Genomic DNA, 19,941 nt, shown 5'->3' on the forward strand with positions numbered 1-19,941 from the left:
ATTGGAGAAGTCGCCTACAAGCTAGCTTTGCCACCCACTGCAAAAATCCATCCATTATTCCATGTCTCATGCCTCAAGAAAGTGATTGGGAACCATCGCAAAATTCAAACCAGTCTACCTGAATTGGATGAAGAAGGGTCAATCTGGCTCCAACCTGAACAGGTTCTTGACACACGAGAACGGCACCTGCGTGGCCGCACGATCAAGGAAGTCCTCATCAAGTGGAAAGACACCTCTCCGGAAGATGCGACTTGGGAACCAACCACTATCCTTCAGCAGTTTCTACAGCTTCAACCTTGAGGACAAGGATCTTCTTATGGGGGAGGGCATGTTAGGGTCCAACCATAACCCCCTCATTTATGTAATAGGATCAAGTCATAGTTGTAGTTAAGTAAAGAGTCAATAAAGCCCATATTAATAATTGTAAGTGGTTGACCCGCATTTAAAGAAGGGACCACAGTTAGTTGCAAATGGGCCATGGTATTAGATAGATGGTATTAATAAGAACCATGGTATTGACCCATGGTATTTCATGTATGAATCCTATATAAAGGATAGAGATTCCCCTCGAGGAGCATCGTGTCTTATTCTGTAATTGAGCCCAGCTCTATTAGAGGTTTCCCCCTTGAAGAGGCAAGTGAACATTGCTTTCTGAATAATAAAATAATTGTTGTTATTTCTTATTGTTATGTGTTTTGGGTATATTTCTTCACATATTTCGTATTCTGGTATCTTCTCGCAGGTTAAGAGCATAACATGGGGCTCCGCAGCCCCACCAGCAATGTCTTCGATGAATTGCACTCCTGGTCTAGTAGTAGTCATCGTGTTTACATGGGATATGTTCTGTCGCGTACTCAAAGGTGGTAAGAGTGCTCGGCGCTCACTGCTCTATAATTGCTCAAATCTCAAACAACCAAGTATTGTCTCGTGGCTAGCCCTGGGGGTTTTATAGCATCTTTTGAATTTGAGCTTGACCATTCCCCCCACTTCTGAGTCATTAATGCCTTCATGGCGGCAGATCGTCCCAAATCCAGCTCTTAATTCATCTCTTAATTGCCCGCCGTCAGCTCCTCTTTGTCCTAAATTGGGTATCTTGTCATGCACAGTGACACCAATAGTCACTTCCCAACCTACCCACGCGGCAGCGCAGCCCCCTCTGCATGAGCATGACCCTTGTGACATGCTGATCCTGCGCACAACCTCCTTATCACGCAGCTCCCTCACAGACTCTTTTATAGTCCCGCTCTCTTTTTCAACTGCTTGGAGCACTAAGACTGTGCTCCCTACGGCTAGTCAAGTGGTCGCACCACCTATGCGAGATTTCAATTCACTTTCCAGCCTAGTCGGTGGGCAGTCAATGCCGCACATTCTTACTTATCCAGTGCGCTCCCCTGGTTTCTTTGTTTGGTAAGGTGCGGTCGCAGCCATGGTAGCAGAGTCACAAATTCTCGGCGACAATATTCTAATGCAGTAAAATGGTTGTCCATATCTTGTCTTTTCATTCTTAGTTTGTCGACGAGACATGCTTGTGCGATTTCATTTTCCAGTTTTTTGATCTCTGTGTCTATTAACATGTACCTTCTTCGAGTTCGCAAAGCTTTAGGTTCCCTCACTAAATGGCTTCCTGAATCCGCATATGTTCGCCCTCACGTAGCTGCATAATTCCTTTATCCTGGTCCTCGCATACTGTCCCAAGTATGGGAGCTATCGTGTGAGGATTCCTTTCCTCCAAAATTTTGGTCTCAACTCTATTCCTCAGTTTCGGAATCATCTCTATGCTCGGGTTTTTTCACATGGCCCTATAGGCCCATCGAACCGCTGGCACGTGCAAGTCCTAATCAATTCGTTTCACCTGGTGAACCCTGTTCAAGACTCCATATACTTTATTGAATGCTTCCACGTGGAATGATTGTGGTGCGCGTCATCTTTTGTGCTGCTGTTTCTTGGTTTGCTTTTTGATCCTGAGTTTGGGGTGTGCTTGTTGCACAACACATGTATGTACCCATCGAGACAGGTGAGTGCACAAGTTGCTCCATCCTTGCTGGCCGACTCTTGTTTGAAGCTGGGGGCTTCCAAACCATAGGCACATCATCCTTCTACATCCGTGCTAGTCCTAAAAATTTCCTTGATGTGTACCCCACCATCATGCAGGTGTTGCACGTAATGCCCATTTCAACACATAGAACCGTTGTTGTTCCGATACTGCACTTTTAAATTTTCTTAGGAATTCAACCATTGCTGTCAATTGATCATATGTCGGCAACTCTCTTACGGTCTCTATTTTCACGCAACGCAGTGATCTAACCATCATGTTGCAATTCAGGGTCGTTACTTCGTGCAATTGATTTTGCCATCACTCTGCTTCTTCTTCTGAATCTGAAGTGCAGGATCTTTCGCGCTTCCACAAGATCCTCCCATCTACAGTTGGATTCACCCAATCCTGGTCTCATGTAGTTATCTTGTAAATACAATCAAGATCATTGTCGCTATCATTTTCATGCACTAGTTCAGTGTAGCGCACTCCTTTAGCTAGGTCCAGTGGGACTACTACGCATAGTGACTTTTTCTTGAAGATCATTTTGTGCTTCTTCAGGTTGATGACTCCGTTCATATCAGTGGCCCAGTCTATTCCTAACAGCGCGAGATAGGGATTGTTGTCATCGACAATCTCTATTACTTCAAAATCTGCTTGCACGCTCGTGCCTTTAATATCAACTGTTACCCCTTGCAACCTTTCCATGGGCAAAATCTTCTGTTGGTTTGCCATTCATAATTGAATAGGGGACCGTTGTAACATGAGCCTACCCATGCGTTCCCATGTTTGCTTCGGTAATACATTCACATCTGAACCCGGATCTAGGATTACCTGATCCATTTCACACTCACCAATCTATGCAATCAACCTCATTTCCCTTCTAGTGCGTAATGCATGCTTCCCCAATTTATGGACTATGTGCGGTTCTGTTGATGTCTCGAAAATCGCTGCAACAACATTGGGGGATAACCACCCGGTCCGGACCTTAAAAGCAGCTCCTTTTCCGTTTGGTGTGGTGGCTCCGACTGGTTCAACTAGGTCCAGTTACCTTTTCCCTATTGCTATTGGTTTATGATGTATCTTTTCATACCAATAGACAGGGATATCAGATCACTTCTTCTTGCTGATCAGGCAAGAGAATGACCCTTAAGCTGATTTGGGTTCAGCCAAGCCACAACTAAAGTTTTGCCTCTTTGAGGAGAGGACTTAAAAGGATGTATAATTTACTCTAAATGCAAGCTTATTCTATGATGCAAGCAAAAGAAACTAATCTAAATCCTATCTTAATTAGGTAGATATAGATCTAACCCAACTATGAGCAAGATAATTAAAATATTGTGATTTAAACATGCTTTGCTTATAATGAATATCATGTTAATGAAGTAATTCAATTAACTGATATTATGGATATCAAAAACAAATTCTATTGAGACCTTTTAACTGAAATAATAAATCAGTAACATTCAGGAAGTAGTTCACAAAAATGATATTAATTATTAAATCAATAAATCCAATAATTGAATAATGGTATGTGAAAATAGTTCACAACACAACATCATTCAATAAATCAGTTTTATAAGACAGATTTCTGAGTAAATAGTTACTCAAAAATGAGAAATTAATCCATAAAAACAGAGATACATGATAACAAGATTGAGACAAATTACCCATTTTGACAATAGTGCACAAACATGAATAAAATGACACATTCATATTACCACAAAAATAAAATTGATATTTGAAACAATAGTATTAGAAATACCAATTTATTGCATCCATTTATCTGTCATTGGTCTCCAACGGCCCTTTACATTGCTTGAACTTCCACTTTCAAAGCTAAAGCCACAATAGTGCAAACTTTGCCCTTCATGTATAATTCAAAATACAAAGGGAAAATCCTCAATAATCCCCAGATCTGAGATTTTCTCTCCTCTCTCCTACAACTCTGAATTCCTATTACAGTAGTGCTTTCAGAAGTCTGAAATTGCAGAGGAGAGCAGCCCCTTTTACATTCTGCAATCTATTACTTATACTATCTGTGAAGGAATTCTTGAGAGGAAAGTTTGGTGAAGAGAAATCTGCCAAATCCAATTGCTGGAGCATTCTCATTGATTGAGATTCTTTTTTCCATATTTCTTCCACTGTTTTCCTGCAAAAAGAAATCAAAATAAATTAAAATGCAACAATAAAATCAACATGGTATTGCTGGCATTTTAATCAAATCCAATCAAATTCTATAAAATATAAATTCTCTATTGATGCCTGGGATGATTTAATTGGCCAAGAATATCATTGACGAGTGAATCTGCAATTAGAAGAGGCCTGGACCAATGAAAATAAAACTCAGAAAAATGATTTTGTTTTCAAAATTCGGAGCTTGATCTTCTGCCTGATTTTTGACCCAATAAATGACCAAATCTGTCAATGAAATCTCCTCATAAATATTCTCCTTGATTTTCTCTTTCCAATGAGCCGTCCTGGGCCTCATTTGGCCAAGTAAAACTCATTCTATGAGCTTCCAAAGTTGATGAGTCAAATCTGGCATGAATCTGGAAATTCTGTTGCTGGGCTAAAAAAAATGTAATTAAAAACTAATCCTAAATTAGTCTCTAATTTAATTGCTAATTATAAATTAAACTAATTATATTTATTAATTTAACTAACTAATATTTAATTAACTATTTATAAACGGAGCCCACGGGGCTTTGGATTGATGGTGAATGGGTGCCTTGTTAAGGCACTCCTTGCGATAGGTCACCGATTCAAATCCCCCGTGGGCACTTAGATTAGTCTTAACTTAGAAAAAAAAAAAAAAACTATTTATAAACGGATTTAATCTAATTAAAAAAACTAATTAATATTAATCTAAATGATGTTTAAATTTTAATTAAATTAATTAAATATTACATATTAATTTAAATAATATAATATATTACATATAACATATTAATATACAAACTAATATAAAAAATATATACTAACCATTGTCACCATATCTAATATATAAAAATATTTAAAACTAACCATTATCACCATACGTAAGAGTTTAAAGGAACAAGTCGTTTGAACAAATCATATAAAACTTTGTTTTTATTCATTTTTGCTATCGGCACATACCTTATCGGCACATCGCATCCGGGTAGCTTATGAGGTTTTTAAAACATGTCAAGTCAAATTCCCCGATGCGATATCGCATCGGGGGAATCATGGTTATCGGGATTTTTAAAATATTTCACATAAAACTTCCGATGCGATAAAAAGTCCCGACGCGATCAAAACAATTTTGTTATATGTTTTTTTTTGTTTTAAAATTAAATTTAATTATAAAATTTAATTTTAAACATAAATTTTATTTTGGTTTTATTTCTATGAATTTAAGTTTCTAAATTACAGCCACTCTTAATAAAAGTAAAAATATAAACTACAACTGCTCTAATAAAACTAAAAATATAAACTACAGCCACTCTAATAAAACTACAACCACTCTTACGTTTGGGTTTTCGAGATTAGGATTTGATTAAGAAATTAGAGTGAATTTCTTAAAATCCCGATAATTAATGATTTGGCTGCATAACTAAAAATGGAAAAATGTTAGTAAGAAGTAACTAGGGGTTAATATTTAAAATAAATGCATTATTGAGCTAATTTATTTACAAACTGCAATATTCTACATTTATGCATTTTTAACCCAGGCTAGATAAATAATGAGACTTCAAAGGAGTGCCATTTTCAAACCAGTTGACCAAATGAGACGAAACAAGCGTCAATGGGAAGCTTGTAAAAAATCGATTCTAACAAAGCAATCAAAACAAGAATCCAAATAAAATGTAAAATTAACAAAAGCGTAGAGAAATCAACTAAATAAAAATCCAAAAAAGGTGTTTAGCCAAAATTTTTATAGAAAGGGTCCCCATTATTTGAGTTGAGCAAGTCAAAAATGGGGGGGTTGTGTTTTTACCACAACAATGGCGACACGCAGAAGAAGAACCAGTTATCTCTATTTAATGAGATTAAAGTAAAAATAATTAAAGAAGAGAGAATTATTTTTTGGAATGCTTGGCTAGGTTTATTAATCTTAATAAAAACAAGAATCATCTGATTGTAATTTTTCTTAAAATTCCTCATACATTAAAATATTTCAAAACTCTTCATCAGTCCTTAATTAGTTGTAGAAATAAAGCAGGGGTCACTTTACAGCTTAGCTTTTAAAATATACTCCTTTGTCATAGGTAGAGCCACTGCTGCCAGCAAACATCTATAGTTTCGACAGGGTTACCTTTTAATCATAAATGATTCAGAATCCCATTTTTTAAGAATTATTGATCTAGAGATAAATCCATTTATGTATTATTTTTATTTTTTTTATTTTTTAGATAAATCTTAAAAGCCATTGTCCTAGTATGGGAGCCAGATAGTTGACAATTCCATTCACTGGTTAAAATTGGATTGAACAAGTTGGCTCGTGATGAGACCCCTTGTCTTATAATTGTTTGCAATCATAAGCCATTACCCTGGTTTGTTTAGCAGTGTTGGTAATGTCAGCCTATTTTTCCCCTATGATCATGGTAAGCAGGTTCATGATGAGACCTCTTATCTTTTAAGTTTAAATATATTTCTGGATTATACTGTAGAAAATAAGACTCTTTGGGACAGGGAGAATCATTGACTCCTTAAGAGTTACGAATGACAATTTCAGAGTTAACGGTGCTTTGCTGTAAAGTGTCTTTACTTGGTTAAAAATAACTTTTCTTGACTGATAATAGAACTTTGAAAGATCCTAATGAAATTTTGAAATCTCCAAATAATTACAATTTGATGAAAAAGAAATTTTTCAGATTTTATGATACTTTGCCAACTTCTTTTGATTGGTAATCTCTTCCTTAAGTATGTCTACCTCTATAATAAGAAAATCAAACTTCATTAAGAGATTTAAGAAAAAGCTAATAGGTGACTATTAACAATTTTTCTCCACGTATCCTGACCATTGTTAGGTTACAAATAGGCCTTCCATATAAATAATGACATTCACCAAAATCAAAATTGAAATCCAAAGGAAAAGAATTCTTATGCTAAAATGAAAAAAGAAATCAGCGAACAAAAATAAAAACAAAGAAATCTCTTAAAATGGGAAGGAAAATCCAAGTTTCGCAAGATAAACTCAAACAAGAATGTTTATACCAATGTCTTAACAATATGAAGAAAATAAAATAATCGTGTAATCATTCCTTCTTATGTTGAGATTTAGAAAAATCATATCTTGTAGGATTGTAAGTGTTTTAGGCCTTTTGGATATCAGTGACGATAAAATTCAGCCACAATGAAAACTTTCTGTATGATATTAATCTTCTTGTTTCAAAGCATCATCTTGATCATTTTCTAAAAAGGAATGCTTAAAGAAACAAACTAAAGGTTCAGAAATTCCCTGGTGTAGCTGTTTTGACGAAGATTATCGTTGCTTCTTGAAATAAAGCCAGGAGAAGAGTATAAGATCTTGAAAATCTGATTCGGCAGAAGATTGAAAGATTTTATGAAGAGCTGCAAAACAGAGTTTTATATCAGCATAATTTAAAAACACAAATGAAACTAGAGTGATAAAATGGAAATTAATGAAAGTGGGTACATGAATCTTACCATTGGATAATTGCTTTTGATCTTACCTGAAAGGTATCGGTTTCTCCAAACTAGCTGACTTCTTATTTTAATTAACATTAAAAACATGAAGAAGTCACACTAACCAAAATCCTATAACCCAAAATCATTATTTATTTTACTTAAAATAAAGCAAACAGTAATATAAAAATAGAATGCTTAGTGTTCAGGGGAATTGAAATTAAAACAAATGCATCAGAAATGAGAATGAGAATTTGCAGTAATGACTATTCCTCATAATATTATACGTTTAATATAAACTCCATGATTTGATAAATTGTCCAGAATCAAGACCAAATCCAAGATAATAAAATTTAAATATAAAGATAGAGGTCTTGAATTCTATTTTTAATTATGGAATTATATATTTAAAACTAAAATGTGTGAGAAATTGAAATGATTTTTTGTATGCTGCAAATTTGTCATCAATTGCCTTTTTACCATAGTGGTTACCCAAGCTCGTTTTAACACATCGCCTCATCGGATGATCCACACAACATGTTTCTTCATCATGCTTTAAGTTTAATTTGCAAGACTTCAATTTTATTGCTATGCCATATATTGATTAAATGTTAACGACTTAGAGGCATGCATTGGAAGTTCTTGCATCAAAGGTTGCAATGGCGAATCGCCGATATGAAAATATGCGATGAGAAGTTGTACTATGAGATAGAGCGATCGCATCATTAAAGAAATATTAAATCAGGGATCGGGGACAGTTATGTCACAAATTGCACATCGCACACCGTATCTTGCGATTTGTACTTTGGACATCGCGCATCGCAGATTCAGAATAATGATATGGCCATAAATAAAAATGCAAGGAAGCGATTGCGATATCGGCGATGCGATGGATGACATAACTAATCGGCGATCGGCAATCTTAAGCACCCGATGTCACCATTCTCGATACGCCGATATGCGATGAAGAGTGGACCCGATAATTTTATGATGAAAATTTGATAACATATCGGATCCGAGACATCGACCGCTTTAGAGCTATGCTCCTACCATTATTGCGATTGAGTGGATGCGATAGTTTTTATAAACTTGATTCGAATTTCATATCGGGTCCATAATTATGTGGTCATCGCAATATCGGTAAGGTCATTTATCGGAGATCAGCGATTCATTGATCATGGAAGTATACTTCACTTGCAAACCTCCGATATGCGAAATGCGATATGGCATATGAGTAAGATAATACATCGGAGGTATTTGATGAGCAAAGAAATGCTAAGAATTACTTCCGATGAAATCTTATGATGCGAATGGTCTTATGATATTCCTTGGAATTTCAATTGGGTTTTCTAAGTGAATAAAAGCAAAATTAAAAAATGCTTAAATTCTAATGCATCACAAATAAAATTTCCCTGAGCCTATTGCAAATTTGAAATGGGTTTACTGCTTACTTCAAGTTTTTGAAAACAAATGAAAACCTGTAAATAAAATAGAACACGAATCAAAAATAAACTAAGGAAAAGAGAAACTAATAAGAGATGAGAACGAACTTGCAAATGCGTACCTGGAAGGAAATTGTTTGCAAATTTTACCTTACGAATCTTCAAATTCTTCCTTTGATTTATCAAAATTTTGACTTTGTTCAAAATCATCTCATCATTTATTCTAAATCTAAGTGTGCAATCAGCCTAAATAAAATCTGTTTATTCATGTCCAGGGAATATAAAATTTATCAGAAATAAATATTAAGCTATGCTTCAATTTCGAAGTGAAACAACAATTTATTACCTTTGCTCATTCCAAATTAATCTTGAGAAAACTCTGTATCGTTATAGTGACTGTTCAATAATACCTTTAGTAAATAAAGATGATGCATTTTACAACATCAGATAATAAACTAAAGATTAGAATGAGATTAAGCCACTAATTGTAGAAAAATATCAAAACAGATTTGAATGTGTGCACTTGGCAAAATGGACATCCTTAAAATCAGCTTTTAGCAAACTCCGAGGAAGATAATATGAACTTCATATGATTATCGTGAAAGGTTAGACTGACTAATAATGATGGAATTTAAAATTAAGCTTATCATAGACAGTCATACATTTCATGGGATAATGGGGTCATGAAGCTCTTTAATCCTCAAATCCTTACCATATAAATTTCAAAAGAAAATCTTAGAAGGAAATCCCGAAATGAAGAAAAGTGACTTTGAGGCAATCGATACTAAGTGCAACTTTAATTGAATTTAATCAAGACATTATTCGAAATAGGCAGAGTAGAGGTATTGCTGTAAGAAATTTAAGAGAAAGCAAGAATTAAAATTTTCTGATAGGGAAACATATTTTCACTGAACATGTATGAGAATGGCTGATTGGTTTGTTTTATTTTTAATCTACAGAACTGTTAAAAATAAATTATCTAAACAAAACAAACAAACTAAATTAATTCTACTCCTATTCTAACCATATACATGGAAATGACTAGGTATAGTCATATTTCCAGTGTAGCCATTTTCTCATTTTTATTCCCGCGTTTGTGTACAGTTCAAATGTTAGTAATAAAAATATAGATTTGACTAAACTAAGGAAAATAAATATGAAATCAGAATGTACAGTTATTGTTAGGAACTTAATTAAAATCTCCTTCTCTTGAAATTTGCTTTCCAATTCAATACCAATTGGATCACAAAAATCTGGATGGATTTCCATTAATGATTGAGAAATGTTCAAAAGAGGAGATGACAGGCCGAATTGTGGATATGAGTTTTTAAATTCAAAGGCCTGGAAAAAATTGTTAGTGTTATGTACAAATGTTAAGCTATTAACAATTTCCTTTGAGAGAAAAATTTCCAAATATTTTTCAAATGAGTTAATGAAAAATGAATGGAAATCTGTTAAATACAAGTGAGAATTATTAATTGAATTAAAATGCTGGCCAGATTGTAAAAATATATCCTCTAGTTGAGATTGTCTTTGAGGAAATAGAAGCTTTTGATAAGAAATGAACATCAATTGATATTGACGTGTTAACAGCTCTTGATGTTCATGGTTATAATATGAAACTTCAATTTCCCAATAAAGCAATTCATCAATTGAGTATTTGACAGTAAGGTGTTTAATATGCCAGCGAAAAGTGTGAAAATTTTGCAAAATAAAATCAGAAAATAAATCTAAGTTTAAACAAAATAGCTGTGAAAGAAAAACTAAAATGAAATCACTATTTGTACAACTAATGATATAGCACAATTGGGATTGATTTGAAATGATTTCATTTTCACAAGGATTGGCCAGAATTATGGAATTTGGGTAATTTCGAATTCCAACTTGTGAAATAGAAAATGAATTATGATTATGAATAGGAATGGGGGTTTGATCCTCATATGAATCATAAATTGGAATGATTTCTTGAATGGTGAAATCATGAAGATAATTTTCTGCTCTAAAATGAGGATTAATTGGGATAATTCCTAAATTGAAGCGTTCCTCATCCTCAGATGTTATTTGAATTTTATCATGAGAATTCTCTTGAGAATAATAGAAATCAACATCCTCAATTTCAGAGTAATCATCATAAATGACCTCACAAGATTGTCTGGAATTCCCTTCGATTTCATCCAATATACTAAAACAAGGAGGAACAAAAATCTCATGTTCATTAGTGGCAAAAGAATGATCAATAATTGCTTCTCTATCTTGATAAAAACTTAATGGTAATTTATTTAAATCATCCTCTTTAATTTCTGAAATATCATTGATACTAAGAGGAGAAAAATTACTATCATTAAAAATATCAGGATAAAGGGAAAAATGTGAACCTGAAACAATGCATTTAAAACTGTCTTTGTTTGAGAGCTCTTGTGCATTATGCTCATTGTAAATTTCAGATTGCAGATCATTCATTTGCATACTCATGCTTTCTTGAAGAAGGCTGCTTTGCTGCTCTGATTTTGGCATTTGCTCATCATGGAGAAATTCAGAAATTTGTACAGCGGTTTGCATTTTATTTACTTTGATTGCTGCTTGTACTTGCTGATTTGCGATTTGATTTTCCGAATTTACTTCAAAGTAGCTTTCAGATTTCAAGGCGGCTTTTTCTCCAAAATTGTTGTTGTTGTCTTCTTGCATTTGGTTAGAAATATTTTTCAAGCTTTGTGAAACCACTTCCTCACAATTTGTTTGCACATCCATATTGGGATTCTCATTTATATCAGAAGGGGATGAAACAAAACTTGAATTAATTTCATATGGATTGGGAATGGGTGGAAGAGAACAAATATATTCAAACCAACCTAATGATTCTTCTTCTGTAGGTTTATCTTTGTCCTTAAATCTTAAACAATTCAAGTGAAATCGAATATGAAATCATTAACAGGCTCATTTTTAAACCTTCGTAGATATTCAATTTCTTCACATACCTGTTCATAATCGTAGCCGTCAAATTTACAAATGAAAATTGTAACAAATTGATCCCAGCTATGGATTGAGGCAACTGGAAGATTTTTGCACCAGTTTCTGGCTTTTGCCGCAAATGTGAGAGTAAAAATTATGCATAAGATGCCTTCATCAATTCCTTGAAAATCATAATTTGAAACATTTTGAATAAATTGAAAGACATGGTTAAAAGCAGAAGAATTTCTCTTACCATTAAACTTTGCCTGAGACAAGAGTCTTACCACTTCGGGTGGAGTATTGGATGATGCATGTCTATGGATACAACTCCAAATTGGAAGTTTGAGAGGAGCCATCACAATAAATAAAATATTAAAATTGAAAAGACTCCAATAGACAAATTTTCTCAGGCCCTCCTTCTAGCGCCAAAAATGTTGATGTCTCGAAAATCGTTGCAACAACATTGGGGGATAACCACCCGGTCTGGATCTTAAAAGCAGCTCCTTTTCCGTTTGGTGTAGTGGCTCCGACTCGTTCAACTAGGTCCAGTTACCTTTTCCCTATTGCTATTGGTTTATGATGTATCTTTTCATACCAATAGACAGGGATATCAGATCACTTCTTCTTGCTGATCAAGCAAGAGAATTACCCTTAAGCTGATTTGGGTTCAACCAAGCCACAACTAAAGTTTTGCCTCTTTGAGGAGAGGACTTAAAAGGATGTAGAATTTACTCTAAATGCAAGCTTATTCTATGATGCAAGCAAAAGAAACTAATCTAAATCCTATCTTAATTAGGTAGATATAGATCTAACCCAACTAAGAGCAAGATAATTAAAATATTGGGATTTAAACATGCTTTGCTTATAATGAATATCATGTTAATGAAGTAATTCAATTAACTGATATTATGGATATCAAAAACAAATTTTATTGAGACCTTTTAACTGAAATAATAAATCAATAACATTCAGGAAGTAGTTCACAAAAATGATATTAATAATAAAATCAATAAATCCAATAATTGAATAATGATATGTGAAAATAGTTCACAACACAACATCATTCAATAAATCAGTTTTATAAGACAGATTTATGAGTAAATAGTTACTCAAAAATGAGAAATTAATCCATAAAAACAGAGATACATGATAACAAGATTGAGACAAATTACCCATTTTGACAATAGTGCACAAACATGAATAAAATGACACATTCATATTACCACAAAAATAAAATTGATATTTGAAACAATAGTATTAGAAATACCAATTTATTGCATCCATTTCTCTGTCCTTGGTCTCCAACAGCCCTTTACATTGCTTGAACTTCCACTTTCAAAGCTAAAGCCACAATAGTGCAAACTTTGCCCTTCATGTATAATTCAAAATACAAAGGGAAAATCCTCAATAATCCCCAGATCTGAGATTTTCTCTCCTCTCTCCTACAACTCTGAATTCCTATTACAGTAGTGCTTTCAGAAGTCTGAAATTGCAGAGGAGAGCAACCCCTTTTACATTCTGCAATCTATTACTTATACTATCTGTGAAGGAATTCTTGAGAGGAAAGTTTGGTGAAGAGAAATCTGCCAAATCCAATTGCTAGAGCATTCTCATTGATTGAGATTCTTTTCTCCATATTTTTTCCACTGTTTTCCTGCAAAAAGAAATCAAAATAAATTAAAATGCAACAATAAAATCAACATGGCATTGCTGGCATTTTAATCAAATCCAATCAAATTCTATAAAATATAAATTCTCTATTGATTCCTGGGATGATTTAATTGGCCAAGAATATCATTGACGAGTGAATCTGCAATTAGAAGAGGCCTGGACCAATGAAAATAAAACTCAGAAAAATGATTTTGTTTTCAAAATTCGGAGCTTGATCTTCTGCCTGATTTTTGACCCAATAAATGACCAAATTTGTCAATGAAATCTCCTCTGAAATATTCTCCTTGATTTTCTCTTTCCAATGAGCCATCCTGGGCCTCATTTGGCCAAGTAAAACTCATTCTATGAGCTTCCAAAGTTGATGAGTCAAATCTGGCATGAATCTGGAAATTTTGTTGCTGGGCTAAAAAAAGTGTAATTGAAAACTAATCCTAAATTAGTCTATAATTTAATTACTAATTATAGACTAAACTAATTATATTTATTAATTTAACTAACTAATATTTAATTAACTATTTATAAACGAATTTAATCTAATTAAAAAAACTAATTAATATTAATCTAAATGATGTTTAAATTTTAATTAAACTAATTAAATATTACATATTAATTTAAATAATATAATATATTACATATTACATATTAATATACAAACTAATATTAAAAATATATACTAACCATTGTCACCATATCTAATATATAAAAATATTTAAAACTAACCATTATCACCATACGTAAGAGTTTAAAGGAACAAGTCGTTTGAACCAACCATATAAAACTTTGTTTTTATTCCTTTTCGCTATCGGCGCATACCTTATCGGCACATCGCATCGGGGTAGCTTATGGGGGTTTTTAAAACATGTCAAGTCAAATTCCCCGATGCGATATCGCATCGGGGGAATCATGGTTATCGGGGTTTTTAAAATATTTCACATAAAACTTCCGATGCGATAAAAAGTCCCGACGCGATCAAAACAATTTTATTATATGTTTTTTTTTTGTTTTAAATTTTAATTTAATTAAATTAATTATATTTAATATATTAATTAATTTAATTAATTTAAAATTTAATTTTAAACATAAATTTTATTTTGGTTTTATTTCTATGAATTTAAGTTTCTAAATTACAGCCACTCTTAATAAAAGTAAAAATATAAACTACAGCCGCTCTAATAAAACTAAAAATATAAACTACAGCCACTCTAATAAAACTACAACCACTCTTACGTTTGGGTTTTCAAGATTAGGATTTGATTAAGAAATTAGAGTGAATTTCTTAAAATCCCGATAATTAATGATTTGGCTGCATAACTAAAAATGGAAAAATGTTAGTAAGAAGTAACTAGGGGTTAATATTTAAAATAAATGCATTATTGAGCTAATTTATTTACAAACTGCAATATTCTACATTTATGCATTTTTAACCCAAGCTAGATAAATGATGAGACTTCAAAGGAGTGCCATTTTCAAACCAGTTGACCAAATGAGGCGAAACAAGCGTCAATGGGAAGCTTGTAAAAAATCGATTCTAACAAAGCAATCAAAAAAAGAATCCAAAGAAAATGTAAAATTAACAAAAGCGTAGGGCAATCAACTAAATAAAAATCCAAAAAAGGTGTTTAGCCAAAAATTTTATAGAAAGGGTCCCCATTATTTGAGTTGAGCAAGTCAAAAATGGGGGGGTTGTGTTTTTACCACAACAGGTTCTCCTCACCCCACACACATGGTGATCAGTTCCTGTAGTCCTTTAACTACCTTTTTTTCGCACGACAGTTTCATTCTCGTCTCCAGAAAGGTAGTGAGCATTGAAGGATCCATTCCTAGCTCTGGTTGATCCTTACTACCTGAAGTGGAGGCCTCCGTGAAGCTCTTCTTAGCTTCCATGAATGTCTCATTTGCACGTTCTAAGTCAAACTCAGGTTCCTTTGCAAGGGCCTTGCGAACCCATGTACTTTCCTCTGGCTGCTTCCCCGTATCCTCTCCCATGGCCGTACCACTTCTGAGCATCATGTTTACATTCGGGTCCTCTTCGCACAGCTCAAACCTCATCATTTGTATATTCTGAGTCGAGGGAGGCTAGAATACACCTTTTTCACGCATCCTCATGATCAACGTAGCATAGTCTATTGTTTCATGATCCAACTGAGCACAATACGTACAGGATATTTGTTTGGTCAATTTAGTGTCCTAAATTGCTCTACATAAATTATCAATTCGGGTATCATAAATTGATGAAGTGTAGTGCACTGTTTGTGCTAGATGACCCTTCTTACTTCATTGTTTTTGTGTTTTATGTTGTTTTGGGGGTTTTTGGTCTTTTAATCCCTAATGATTTACAATATAACTAACAAAAATCTTAAATCTAACTTCTGTAAAGACTATTAAGAACCTAAAGAAATGAGAATTAAAAGAGCTTAAGTAAGGTTTGGAAGCAAAGTTTAATCAAGAAATGAAAACTGAGTTTCTATTTCTGCACTTATCATTATTTCCAAATCATGAACTAAAAAGTAAAAATTAAAATTGCAACTACTGCCTAATCAATTACAAAAACTAAATGAAATACTAAAACTGAAAGTGAAATTTCAATTAATGTCTAATCTGTTATGGTAACAAAACTAAATGAAAAACTGAAAATGAAATTACAACTAATGTCAAATATATTATGGAAACAAAACTAAATGAAAATTTGAAAATGAAATTACAACTAATGTCTAATCTTTTATGGAAACAAAACTAAATGAAAAACTGAAAATGAAATTACAAATAATGTCTAATCTATTATGGAAACAAAACTAGATGAAGTTCTTAGTTACTCTGCCTCTCAATTTTGGGATAAAAACCTCCTTGTGATGACATTTTGAGGAATTATGTACTTCATCATTCTAAGAGAAAATAAATGCAGGAATGCAAAAAAGACTCATTGCATGAATGAAGTATTCAACCACTTAGTTTAAGATGAGTTATCAACTAGAAATGATTTTTAGAAACATTCATTAATACCATGAGTTGATAAACTAGTAATAAAATGGCAAGAATGGTAATGGCACTAATCAGTATAATTGAAAACTTAAAGACTAGTGAAATAGCAAATGAAAAAAAACTACACTACACTAATGAATTTCAACCTCTAACTACTAATAAAAACTAGAAAGAAATTAAACAAAAAGAAACTATTCTACATTAGTGAGGAAACGACAAAAATTGCATTATAAACAAGGTTAGTATGAAAATGATTATGAACAAAGGAAATGATGAATTTATAGTTTAGCTAGAAAAGACAAAACAAAATGAAATAAAACCTCAGTTAGCGCAGGGGCCCTCTATAACTGCTTAGGTTATGAGTGCTCAATCAATCTCCAAGAAACTCTTGCAGATATCCATAAAACACATGGTCTTCATATTAAAAATAGGGAAATAAGTATCAAAATTACAAAGCGGTAACTCTGTTCTTAATTACATGAGGAACTTTAAACTCCTTCTGAGTTCTTTACACAGGTATTTATAAGAAAATTATGCAAGTATTTCTGGAGAAAAATAAGCTACAGCCAAAAACACATAGAAGACAGGAACACAAAATTTTCTTCCTCGGCTGCTGGAGACATAAATCCAAGATGATGGCTACTGGATTCGGTTGCACAGATGGCTATTGAAGTCCATGGGTTCAGGAAGTTGTTTCAGATAATGCTTCCCATCACTGTGAAACGTGTTGATTATCCACGAAACAGAGTCATGTTTCCTTCGGTCTCTATGTTTGACTTCTCCTTTGACCGGAGTCGGTGAATAGGACACGGTTCATGTCATGATGATTTCCAAGCTGCCCATGTAGTTAGTTTCACCTTCTGACACATGGAACCTGTTAAAGCATGGAAGTAGCTGCGGAACAGTCGATTAGATGCAGAATAGGCTACGTTCCGTAGCTAAAAGACAAAAACTTATTTAAACAAGAAAACATAAAAGCATAACATGTAAATCACTAAATTTCATCCTTAAGGCAATATATACTGGTCATTGATGATAAGAATGCATTTTCTTCATGGAAAAACAAAGAAAAGGGATGAGAAGAGTTGCTAGGGAAAGAGTAGTTTTGAGGCTCAACATACCCCCACTGCAAAATTGTTGCATGTCCCCATGCAATCAAAATTGTGAACTTCTCCCTCCTACTACATTTGTTCTAACACTTCTGCCAACACATCCAACTTCCTCTTCATGCTTTTCTTTGTACTCACTGCCATCCTTGGCTTCCTCATAAGAAATCTGTATTTAAGGTTAATGAGTGTTCTGCTCAGCGTCTTATTTTTACTTTTCATCTTCCTGTTCTTTTTATACCATAATCCCAAGTGTAGCAGTGTGTTGTCATGTATAGGTCTATCCAGCTTATTTTTTTCCCTCAAGGTTTCATTTTCTTTTTGGATGTGCCTGTTCAGAATTTCTAGCTCAAAAATTTCTTGTTTGAGAGAGATAATTAAATTTTCTTGTGGGTTGATAGGCAGCGCTGGATTAGCTGAAGTTCCTGGATTTATTGAGGTATTCTTTTTCTCTAATGACTCTATATAGTCATATATTTGCTATTGTACTGGATCTATACCAGGAGAAGCTCTACTTAGGCTGCCATCAAAATTTGGTTGAGGGGAGTCTTGTGGACTATGTTCAGATGGAATACTGTCAGGAGACTGAACTGGAGTTTCTTCTTCTAAGTTTATAAATTGGGCCTCTTTTGATTTCACCCTCTTCACCTTATCTCAGAGTCTAGAACTTCTCCTCAAGTTTTGAAAGCTTAAGATTTATTCCTTTGTGTCCTTCTTCTTCTTTCCTTTCTCCTTATCTTTCTTGATTTGATCCTTGATTTTGGTCAGTCTTTCAGAAAGTAGTTGTTCATCTTCTTGAGGTGATGAGGGTTCAAGAGCGTCCTCATTGATTTCTTCAGCCCTCTCTTTCATTTTTCTCTTCTGTTTAGTCTACTTCCTAACCTCTGGTTTAGGAGCTATTTCTGCATCATCTCTTTGTGAGGAGCTTTGAATATGAATGCTGTCTTTCTCTTTCTACTTCTCTTAACATGACTTCCCTCAGATGCATCTAGAGCATCCTGGAAGAAATTCCTTACCAAAAAGTCTTCCCATGTATCTCCTATACTTCTCAAATGAAATTCAACTAAAATCTTTACTAATCCATGATGATATAAAGTTGTTTCTACTGATTCAACTTTCTTTTTCACATTTGTTTCCATTCTTCTCAGACTATTCAGAAGGAAAAAGGGAAGATTGAGGGTTCCATTCTCTAGAAAATTCATTAACAATCTTATATGATAAACATACATAGACCCAAACCTTCCTTCACATGTAATGAATTTTTGCAGTATTAACAACATGCTACTCCATTTGTTTTTGAGAGCTAAAATTGGAATCCCTTTTCTAAAGAATTTAATGTCCATACCTAGGTTTTTAAGAATCACCTTCCAATATTCATCATGAAACTCTTTGTTTTTAAACCATCTTTCTCCTAGTCTTGGGAGTTATGTTGCTTCTGCTATGAAGGATTTTGTGACTGCAAATTTGATATCCCCTATATCCATTTCCATGCCATCAAAGGATCTTGCAAAGGATTTAGTGATTTCCTTGTTGTAGCCATCAAAATTTTCATTAAAACACAACCATCTGGCCTTCTGTAACATACCCTTGAGCTTCGGAAACCCCTCCATGTATTTTACTCCTACAGGCTTAGTTCTAACAATAATCCCCATATCCTCTGTTCTCGGTTACCCTTCAAAACTACTCTCACTGTCTAAGAAATGGAATGACTGCATATATCGAAATGGAGTGACTGGGTATATGGAAATAGAATGATTATGTATATGGAAACAGGATGACTGTGTATATGAAAACAGAACTACTGTGGATATGGAAACAGGATGACTGGGTATATGAAAACAGAACGACTGTGAATATGGAAATAGAATGACTATATACATGAAATGGTTGCGTAAATATGAGATAAAAACTTAATAGTTGGCATGTAATAAATAAATAGTCAGGGTTTGAAGAGCCGTAGATAGATAGGTCATGTCATTAATCTAATCGTTAACAGGTGTAGCTGTAGAGGACTAGTTAAGTACAAGTTGTGGAGTTTAAATTAGAGATCAGTTATGAAGGAATCATTAGACCATTTGTCATTGAAGGCAGAAGATATGGCGGAGACATCGTGGCAGTCAAATCACATGATGGTTAATTCAGGAGACAT

The 19,941-nt window shown here is 33.8% G+C and overlaps 1 protein-coding gene across 1 annotated transcript in view; it reads right to left on the reverse strand.

The window, feature by feature from the left end:
* Positions 1-7,438: 7,438 nt before the first annotated feature.
* LOC149195851 (uncharacterized) overlaps positions 7,439-19,941 on the reverse strand; it is a 69,518-nt gene continuing 57,015 nt past the window's right edge. The window contains exon 5 of the mRNA XM_089408042.1: positions 7,439-7,570. Coding sequence (XP_089264168.1) covers positions 7,439-7,570 — 132 coding nt within the window. The remainder of the gene's footprint in view (positions 7,571-19,941) is intronic.

The sequence above is a fragment of the Pinus tabuliformis genome, chromosome 2_2 (assembly GCF_031772625.1).
Source record: "Pinus tabuliformis cultivar Carrire ecotype Pingquan chromosome 2_2, CPIR1, whole genome shotgun sequence".
Taxonomy (NCBI): Eukaryota; Viridiplantae; Streptophyta; class Pinopsida; order Pinales; family Pinaceae; genus Pinus; species Pinus tabuliformis.